At 37.0% G+C, this 10,928-nt stretch overlaps 1 protein-coding gene across 1 annotated transcript in view; it reads left to right on the top strand.

The window, feature by feature from the left end:
* Positions 1–10,928, top strand: part of CACNA1D (calcium voltage-gated channel subunit alpha1 D) — a 209,412-nt gene that overhangs the window by 3,067 nt on the left and 195,417 nt on the right. The window contains exons 2-3 of the mRNA XM_019473470.1: positions 468–786; positions 3,283–3,388. Coding sequence (XP_019329015.1) covers positions 468–786; positions 3,283–3,388 — 425 coding nt within the window. The remainder of the gene's footprint in view (positions 1–467; positions 787–3,282; positions 3,389–10,928) is intronic.

Genomic DNA, 10,928 nt, shown 5'->3' with positions numbered 1-10,928 from the left:
AGCACTACCCCCCCCCCCCCCCAGCATTGGTTATTCGTAATTAAAATACTTACACATTGTTCAAACAACTACTTTTTGACCAAAATGAAGTGAGGAAATAGTAAATGCTGTGGTACTACAGCAAAGTTGATCTTAAGGAGTAGCTATGTTTTATTGGATAAACATGGTGACAGAAAAGCTGCCATCCCGTTAGGAAAAAATGCAGTAAGTGGAAGAATCAAAACATGAAGTGTTTGTGTAGCACTTGTCTTGATGCTTGGATTAAACTTGAAGTTGTAGTACAGATTCCTGAGCATTTTTTGCTACTGTTCAATCACATATATACATGCATACAATTGTCTCTGTAGTATGTGTAATGGAAGCATCACGCTGCCAAGAGGTCTTAAAATAATCTTTTTGTCAGAAATATTGTGACGCGTTTTAGCATAAAAAATTATAACCAAATACTTTTTTCTTTTGTCCCACAGAGGCGAACTATGCAAGTAGCACCAGAATTCCTCTCCCTGGTGACGGACCAGCTATTCAGTCAAACAGTTCAGCACCATCCAAGCAAACTGTTCTATCTTGGCAAGCTGCAATTGATGCTGCTAGACAAGCAAAGGCTGCCCAAAATATGAGTACCACCACAGCCCAGCCTGTAGGGTCTCTGTCCCAAAGAAAACGCCAGCAATATGCCAAGAGCAAAAAACAGGGTAATACGTCTAATAGTCGGCCACCCCGTGCCCTTTTCTGTTTATCCCTCAACAACCCAATACGAAGAGCCTGCATTAGTCTAGTAGAATGGAAGTATCCTTTGACTCAGTTTCATTTTCACAGGCTGTTCCTTGCGTTTTCTGAATGTATCAAGGGGATGTTTTACAGCATCTCTTATAGCATCACAGCTAACACGAGTTCACTTGCACGTGTGGGTAACTGTCATTAATGTTGATGGTAGTTAAATTTGCTTAAATTGCTGTTAAAGATATCTTCTTAATTTGTGTCATAATGACCTAGAGTATCATTTTACTGAAGTAAGTAGTTCAAAGTCAGAGAAGAGCTCATAGCTGTTCCTTTTTTCTTGGAGGAGATGGGGGAACGCTTTCAGAACTTTTTAAAGTTACAAGCTTACATTATATTCCAGCAAATCTCTGTATTGCATTTGTTGCCCTTCCAAATAAGGTTGAATGGATAGGAGTGCGTCTAGCAGTGTTAATTGGGAGATGACCTAAGATGTCAAACCTGTGTCTTCCATATTACAATTTGGTGTATTGCCATTAGGGCAAATGAGTCAGATGTAGAAATCTTTTAAAAAAGATTATTTTTGCAAGTACTAAAAGTAGGGAAGATTTTTAGTTAAGCTAAGGACTCATTCTAAGTACATGCAAGTGTCTGAAATATATTAATCTTCTGAACTTTTACAACATATGTCTACCACCAAACATATTTGGAAGCATGTACATCTGTAGATAGGAGATCAGATATACTGGCCTGTATTCATGATGACTTGTATGCTGGGAAGGATTGCTTTATCTTTAGTTCAGTGGTTGTGATGTGGAAGTATGTGGATTTCTTTGGCAGAACTGATAGCATGTTGATTTGGTATATTATTTCTCAAGAAAAGGTTTGAAATAGAAAATAGTTTTGTTGAGGTATGAGTAGAAAAATGTTTGCCTATTAGCCATGGCAACATCCCTGTAACGGGAAACAGCTGTTCAAGAGTAGATTACTGAAGTAAAACTGATTTTGTTACTTTAAACAGAACAGCCAACCTGGCAATAGGAACTGTTACTCATTTATAAGGCTTGTTTTTTTCAATTCTTTGAACATAATTCAATTGCATATTAAAGATTCTGCTTTCATTTAAACTGGTAGAAGTCCAACTAATTTCAGTAAATTGGCCTCTCCTTGGCTAAGGTCAGTTAAATGAAATTACTATGGATCTAGAGTGGAATAACTCAGGGCAGAATTTGTCCCAGTAGCACTACGTCATAAAATAAGGTTGTCAGTCTTGCGCTAGTATCATTTGTTCATTTCAGTCTGGAGAATGTTGCATGTTAAGATGTGTGTTGTAACTTTATTTTGTACACAACATAGCAGCTGTTGATGTTGATAGGCTTTGTGAACATAAACTCAGCCCTTGAGGTGGCAAACTTCTTGTAGGGCAACAAACAAAACTTAACAGATCTTAAGGGGCATATGGGCTTTGTAGGAGTTTTTGTCAGGAAAAAGATTTTAAACTGACAAAAATATATGCTTTTGAGTATATTCGGTACTCTTCCTTGGAGTATATTCAGTACTCTTCCCTCAGTCTTTTATGGGACTCGTATGGACGCGTATCAGGAAGTTGTGCACTGAATAGAGGAAAGGATGTAAAAAATCATAGCTAAAGCCCAAAATATTCCCTTTCCAAACTTCCACAGATAGGTTCATCTGGGTACCTCCGTGTTCGTAGTTAAAAGAAAATAATGAAATACTTTGGGGGAAAGGCAAATTAATGATAAACTGAAGGATGAACTTCATAGGCATGAATCTTAAGAAATATTTTTCTTTCTGGAAGACAAAAGGTATCTCTAGGTTTCAGCTGCTGTCATCCAGATATGGTATAAGAAGTGCAGCTGCAATTCATGCTGTTGTCAGTGTGAAAGCCTATAGCCTCTCGGTATGCTTGGCTGCCAAGCCAGTAATGATATTCCATTCCCCAGTCTACTCACCTAAGCTTTCATCTGTCCTGGCCAAAGCAAAATTTTTCTGGAGTCTAGCTGTCAGAGACATGAAGAGGGTCTCAGAATTTTCCTGCGCTCATTGTACAGCTTTCCAGCTCTCGTACAGGAGAACAGCTGTGATTTGCTGGGAATCTTTCTCATATCCTACTATGAACTAGACCCCAAATTATTTTCCTCCTTTGGACAAACACATTTCTGTTAACATTAATGAGACTTACGTGAGCGTATGAGGACAGAAGAGCTCAGTAAGTATTCCTTACCCATCATGATGACCCACATATTGATTTAAGACTGTATATTAAATTCCAGAGATGAATATAATTATAAAGTGCGCTGTGGCAGCAAGAGTAATAGTCTTCTCTTTTTTTCAAAAAGGAGAGGACGTTGAAAGATCATTGTGATGGAAAATAATATTGTATAGTGATATAACTAAAAGTGATGAAATGTTTGTCATAGTTATCAGTCAAAAGATTGCCTTAAAAGTAAGACTTGTTTTACAAGTGTTGATGCTGAAAGGAGAGCTAGACTTAAAAGTTGGTAGATACTCATAATTCATGAATTCCTTAACAAGATTTTCCAGACCATTTGACATATTTATACTACTGTCTATTTTTGCCAATTGTGTGGCCTTAGCTGTTTACATCCCATTCCCAGAAGATGATTCTAATTCAACTAATCATAATTTGGTAAGTACTCTTGAGTTTTTATTTTCTGTTTGTTTGCTGCACTTTTAAATTGATGGTCATGATTAGTGGCTAGTATTTGAGACTGTATTAAGTATAGATAATTTTAGTAAAAAAAATAAGATTGGTATATAGTGATACTTTAAAATAAAATGTATATGGAATTGCTTTGGGGTTTTTTTTTTCAGTTTTAATATGTGCTCCCTTATGTCATGTTTAAAATAAGATTTTTTCAGCAGTAATATTCTTTGGAGGAGAATGTACATTAATATTATGCTGCATGTATGTGTACATTTGTGTGGTATAAAAACTTTAATTTGAATTTCTATTGCTTATATTGATTAAATATATTTACTAGCTGTTACTGTGTTTCTGACACTTGTTTCAGTCCTGAAGTTTTATTGCCTTTCCTGTATACTTGTTGTCTGTTTTCGATTTTTAATGGTGTTATTTAGCTGAATATTGTACTAGATATTTTAGTTTATAATGAGAGGATGGTGGGAAATTTTACATTAATACATTTTAAAGTAGTAGGAACATCAATGTGAATCTTAAAAGCAGTCACTGCTGGTACAAGTGATCTTTCAAAAAGGGATGGTACTGCAGTAAGTAGTGTGTAGAGATGTATTTCTTCGATTGAAAATAGTGTACTATCGTTGTGCTTGAAAATATAATGAAAACTAATTTTGTTCTAATTCTCTATTTTATTAAAACTTATAAAGGCTATCACACTCAAGGGTAATATTGAATTACACTGCAATAATTCCATTGTTTATACTAGACACCATCTTGAAATAGTGGAGTTCAGTGGTCCTGTGCACTCAAAATCTGCGTGTGACTTCTTTTTTTGGGGGGAGGTTTGTTCATTAAATAAAGAATTGGATACCAGTAAGTAGGTAAATTTGGATTATTTTACATGGAAAGTTTAGGTTGATATGAGGTCTTCTATTTATGAACATGTTTGTGTAATTTGCGGTGTGTAAGCTTTTTTATTTTTCTAAAAGTAATTATTCTGTGCATATGACCCATTTTACATATTTTTTGTTTATCAAGATTAAGCAAATATGGACAATAAAAAATGCTGGCGAAAGGCAGAATAATTCAGGTCAACGTAAAGAATGATTTATGCAGCTGTGTATCTAACCAGCAGTCTTTATCTCTCCTTTCTTTTTTTTTTCCCCTGAGAAATTCAGGGCACAAATCTCCATAGCTGTCAATCCACCAGGAGATCCGCTAATAACTAATTTCATAAAGCATTACATATAAAGTGTAAAAGCAGTTACTTGTGTCAGAGGCTAATCATTTTGAAAGAAATGTTTTTAGCATTAGTTTTGTTAGGCTAACATCTGGTATTTCTGACCTAATTCTGCAGTGCGCTAGTATTTAGAAAGAAATGGACATTTTCATCCCTGATGGTTTTTCTTTTTTTAGCTAATGTGGCCAGGTTAGTCTAAGTAAAAATAAATTAAATTTTTTTTAGTAAAAGATCCTTATCCATTTTAAGTAGAAAGGTTTTTGAACACCCCCAATTATATGTATATAAAGTTTACTTGGCCATTTAAATTCTCTCAAATTCCCATTTAAATTTGCATCCTGTTTATATTGATATTGAGTAATTCCACTAAGTTTGCTCAGAGAACAGAATTTATCCTGACAACCTACTTTAAGGTGCTAGGACAGATTTAAGCCCGGTAAGGGAACACAGAGGCACATCCTGTGTACCTAATCTAATAAAATAAATAGTTCTGGAATGAGCAGCATTGGCTTTTCTTATGACTAAGGTTCTACATAATGAAATACACTAACCGGTGATCCGGGTTCATGTATCTTCCTCTAGCATTTCGCTGACATTTTTCCTAGTGTAGACCCACTTCCTTTGTTGAACTCTTAGTGTGGATACAAGTGTACTGAGAGGGAATATCATAGAAGAGCCGAGTTAGAAATCCTCAGGCTTGCTTGGGAACCTGCTTGAGCATGCATTTTCTGATGCTTGAGGTGTGTGTATAGATATATATTTGAGAGAGAGAGCTGTCAGTTGTCTTACAGTGGAAGTAGAGATTGAATATTGTTCAGATCTTTTGTGATACTGGTTTTAAAAAAGACCAAATCTTAAAAATCAGTATTAAATCTTATGAATAGGTTTGGTAGGATTTTAGCCCCCTGCATGTAGACGTTTGTCTTCCATGAGCCCTACATTGCCAGTTTGATCTTGCTAGGAGACTGTACCCCACTCTGGCTTTAATTCAAATTCAAAAGTTGAGGAGAACAAGATAATTTCCTCTCTCCTTCCAGCCCAGGTGTTTGGTCCTATCAACCCCATAGCCCCTTCTCCCCCCTTTCCTTCTCTGGACACAGGCATCCATTGACACTGTACAGATTGCAGCACTTGTATCATTTAGTGTCTTGGGGGAGGAGAGACCAGAGTGAGGAACAGGAACATGGTCTGCCTCCAGTGCCTTCACTTCCTCATTATGTAAACCCCAAAAGTTCAGCTTTATAAATTTTAGTTTGCATGTGGATATTATAGCTAGGGCTTGGTTCTTAGGGGGTAAATCAATTTTGCTTCATTGAGTTGAATAGATTAATTGCTTTCCATCAGCTAGCTGAACTGGCTCATATTTTTTTTAATTTGTAAACAGAAAAATTAAATATGCATGTGGATTTTTTTTCATGAATACAAAATATACGTGACTTGTAATCAGGTGTGGAAAGAGGAAGCAATGGTACAAGAGGGCAAAAACCAGTGGAACACTGCTAAGTGGGAACTAGAAATGGAAACTTTTCCAGTTTTGCTTGGGCTAGGGAGAAGACTGCATATGTGAGAAGTTGAGCAGTCGAAGTGTTTATGACTTCAGGAAGTCTACAGTGGCAACCTCAATCCAAGGGTGTACATGCAGAACACGTATTCATTCCCCTTTGTGATGGGATGTTAGAAAACAGCTTCTGTATGATGGAATTTCCAAGACTTGTAAGAGAAACCTGAGATACAGTTTCTGAGTCTGTCTTCACCTGTGACTGAGCCAGTGAAACACTGACTGTATGTCAACCACCTAACCGCTGGTTGAGCTGTGAGTGAGCCCTGTTCTTGCTTTCTCATGAATGTTTCAACATGTGGTGTCTAATCAACACAGTCAGTTACACGTTGCAGTAGTAATGGCAAAATAAATTTTAGCACAAATTAACCAAAAATATAACAGACATTTTAAGAAACAGGTAGATGTATCTTAAGAGAAATAGTAAATCAAATGTATGCATATTTATGTATTTTTTAAAAATAAGATGTATCTTGGGTATCTGTTATTCTTGAATTTGAGTCAATTTTTAATCTTTAATATCTTAAGAGATGTCTGTGGGAAGGTTCCACACCCTTGTTTTTGGAACAGTAGACTTACAGAAAATTGACAGTACAGGCTAAGTGTAAGGATGGGACAATTGTGTGTTTCTGTGTTGGTCACTCATCTTGGCTGAGATGCAAGTTGTGATTATTGAAGTTTCTGTGATAGAGCCAGCAGCATGCTATATGAGATATGAGATACTTCTGATAACTTAGGGAAGTAAGAAAGGGTTTCTTCATGATATCTGTGACTAAATTAAGCAGATGGTAATCACTGATGTAGGATAGGAGTCTCTTTCATTATTAGTTTTTTTGTCTGTCTCTTCATCTTCTGAGTAGACAAGCTTAGATTCTCTTTTGCCTTTTTGCCATTCTCTGAGAGTAGAGGGTGCACTACAGCTATCTTCTTGCACAGTGGATTCATGGTCATCCTTGTTCTCTCTCAAGAATGATGTGTTAGTACTGGGTGATACAAAACAATGCATTTCAAACAAAGCAGAAGTGAAGAATTAAATTCAGACTGGACTGTGCTTGACCACTTGCCAGTGTTAGTCCTGTGTTCTGTGGGAAAGTTTATCTAATCCTTTGTCTAAAAACACCTTGACGTGTGTCTCTGGTGTGTGCTGGGAGAGGCAGGAGGAAGGGATCTTCTCTACTTTGAATGGACCAGTTTTGTCATGTATTTCTGTACTGCATAGAGTGCAATACAGACTAATGAATGTTAAAAACAGTTATTGAACTTGATCCCGAATTCTACTTAATAATTAGTCCCTAATCAATTAACATTCTTTCACAAGTGGGCCCAGTTCTTCTGCAAGTAGATGTGTGAAACTATTATTGAACCAAAGAAATTTTTTTTTTCCTCTTACAGCAGAACAGGGCTGGTGTACTCTGGGATGAAATCCTCATAAGCTCACTACTTCGTTCATATTTTAATGTAGTTTCTTTCATCTGCCTTCAGAAGTTTCAGGTGATCTGAACTTTCCATGCTTGATTCAGCTCTTCTTTTGGCAGTGTTTCTTGTCTGAGCTTGATAAGAAGCAGTTTCTGGCAGGATGGGTTTCCTGTCTATATCTATCTTCTGTTTCTGTCTTTTCAATTTTTTTTCCCCCATCTGTGTTATTTCCCTTCATGTCTTTTGTCTTTAACTTCCCATTCCTTCCTTTCTTTCTTGCTATCTTTTGTCTCTGCCCTCTGGCTTCCCTCTGTGTTTACTCTTCTATTTGTCCTCATCTGCAGCATGTTTTACTCTATCTCACTCTCACACCTCAATGCTCTTTCTTGTATCATCCTGCTGTACCATGTTCTGTTCTCCTGTGCTTTGCCTCCTACTGACTTTCCCATTGGTCTGGCTAGCACTGGGCTTCTTTACAATGTGCAGGCAGACTGGCACAATATGAGTCTGGATTTTGGCCGTGATTAAGATGTTTTGGTGGTTGTTTTTTTTTTTTAAATAACTAAATGTGAACAATAAGACGGCATGTGTACTAAGTCTATGAAAACTAGACCCCTGAAGTTTGAGTTGAGTCTGCTTTGGGTGTACTGCATCTATTGTGACTAGACCCTGAAGGTTTTCGCTGGTGACACCATTCTACTTGAGAAGAGATTGACAGCCTGTGCATTTTGGGAGACTTACTTGCATAAATTACAGCAAATTGGCAAGTGCAAAGTCATGTGAGTAAAGGGCTTGACCCTAATGCATAAAGGGCTGGAACCTGATGATAATTAAAGACTCTATGTCCCTGATAGCAGGATTCTTCAGCCTTGTTTCTGACTACTGTTGTCACTGGGGAACCCTCTGAGTGAGGTGCTGCATTATAAGAAGGTCTCTCCAGCCTGTGCTTACAGAGCAAGTGAGGTCATGGTCCTGGACACCTCTTGTTTCTCCCAGGCAGTTGGGACTGGGAGAGCCATAGTGGGGGGACGCTGCTACAGAAAGGTAACTGTTTGTGTCCTATTTTTCAGGCAAAGATTTCCTCTGTAAGTAGATTTAGGTGGATTTTTCAGTGCTTCCAGCATTAGGAAAGCCCCTGTTGTCCCTGAACTGTTAGTTGTGCCTTCAATCTAGGGCACAGCAGGAGAGTACTCTGAGAAGAACTGGTTGAACTCTTGATTTAGAGGTGTCAGGCTTCCTATCCTTATCTCATTAGCAACCCCATGACTCATTCAGTTCTAAGGCCACATGACTAATTAATCCACCCATTGAAAAGGTTTTTGGTTTCTACCTTGCACCTAGTTATCCTTTATACATAGCTTATCTGAAAATATTGTTGTAGAATATTATTAATTTTAACCACATTTAGAATTATTTATTAAAGATTTCTGTTTAATTGCTAAATGTTCTATGATGTATTTTAGAAAGACTTCCACGTATATCTACTGTCTTTGCTGTGTTTACTTTTTCAGTTCAGGGGTCTTTGAGGCCTGTGTGTGTCTCTCCTCACTTAGAACATCTTCCAGTCTAAATAACTTTTTGTTAGTGTGTTTCCGATCTTTTTCTACTTTTGGATTCTTAGCTAATGCTCTCTCCTAATGTCTCTGCTAGCTGGTATAAAAGTCACCCAAGTAAACTTTTGAGGAAAGATGCAAGATAATTTGGACTCTACTGAAAATACTTCATTTTGCATGCGGGTAAACATGATGGAGACATTACAATATTTTGTGTGTATTTAGCCAAGCACCTAACTACTGGTACTAAAGGCACTAGATTAATTCTTTGTAAGGGAAAATGTCATTAAGTTTAATTTGAAAAAAGATTCAAAAATATTGGATCTAATTGTAACTGATATACCACAGGAATTTTATGTTGCATGTTGATTCAAGTCAGTGAAATGTATTTATAGCTCTGTGTATGAGTAGTCAGGAGGGCCTGAGAGAAAGTCAGTAGTTTAATTTTGTAAAAAATACATGTTAGGAACTGTCCTTTTTCTTTTCACACAGGCTTAAAAATGAAGAGGCTTGAATTATCTCCTCATCAGTGTTTGTGTCTATATGCATATGTAAATGCTCTGAGGGATAGTTTTGATAATTTTTTTTGCTATTTTTAATGTACATTGATTACCCTGGCATCTATTTTCTCATTCAAAAAACCATGAAGTAACTATTTAAATACTGGAGCAGCCTGACTTACCTTTCTGAAAATTAGTAGTAAAGCTGTTTGGTTTTTAGGTGAGACAGTATGCATTAGTAAGTAAGCTTTGCACAACTGCAAGAATTCCTTAATAGATGACACTTCTGCAAGGGAATTATTAAAAAAATATTATAATGCTGTACTCAGCCCTATCTTCATATTTCAATTTTTTTATATTACTGGCAGCCCAAGACTTCCAGTAGTATGCATTAGCTAATTATTATGGATTGCTTTGACTTTTATCAGTGCAGATCATGTATTTAGAAAACTTTTTTCCTTTGTGTTGTAATGCACACCTCTGCAAAATAGATGAAAATTCTGAGTTGGTAGTGTTTTACACCCACTTTGTCCTACAGCCAGTTCCTAGGCTATTCTGTCTGCTCTGCGCTATACCAGTAGAATGAAATAGCTCTTGAATTTTTTTTGGTAAACGTAATTGCATGTGTCAAGTCCATCTCTAGTGGAGAACGAAACAGAAATTTTATTTCACACTCTTGCTTAGGAAAAGGGACATTCCTGAAAGAAAAAGATGACCAAGATGACTGGCAATTTCCAACTGGTAGAAGGGTCACTTGGGTTTGTAGAGGTTTGGGAATAACATAAGACTAGTACTTGTTCTTCTTTATTTTATGTGCCCCAATACAACTTAGGATCTAGCTACTTCAGCACAGATGAAAATGGCTGTTTGGCATGCAAGACTATGAGAAGGTGGTCTGCAACTTAGTTTTACAGGTTTCAGTTAATGACACTGCAAAAATAACTTCCCATTTTTTTTTTAATGCAGGAGATAGCTTCTCAGTTATCCAAACCAGAAGGCCTTACAAAAGGATGTACTTAATCATTCCCATATGAAAGGAAGTGTTTTTCTTTGTTCAAAGTTGCAAGCTTGTTCCTGTGGGGAATTCCTACTAAGGGCTTGTCTCTCCTTAAAGATTTGCTGGTAGTGCTTCACTGGCAAACTGCCTAGGGAGATACAGCATACACCAGAAAGAGTTCTTTTTCTATTATAGCCTAAAGTCAGTCTCCCAAACAGAATAGTGCTGCACTGGTAGAAGGATTTTTTTTTCCCCTGGTTTAAT

This window comes from Aptenodytes forsteri, unplaced genomic scaffold (genome assembly GCF_000699145.1).
Source record: "Aptenodytes forsteri isolate BGI_AS27 unplaced genomic scaffold, ASM69914v1 Scaffold53, whole genome shotgun sequence".
NCBI classification, from domain to species: Eukaryota; Metazoa; Chordata; class Aves; order Sphenisciformes; family Spheniscidae; genus Aptenodytes; species Aptenodytes forsteri.
Note: the sequence above shows the minus strand (reverse complement) of the source record. Positions and strands in the feature narration are given on the sequence as shown.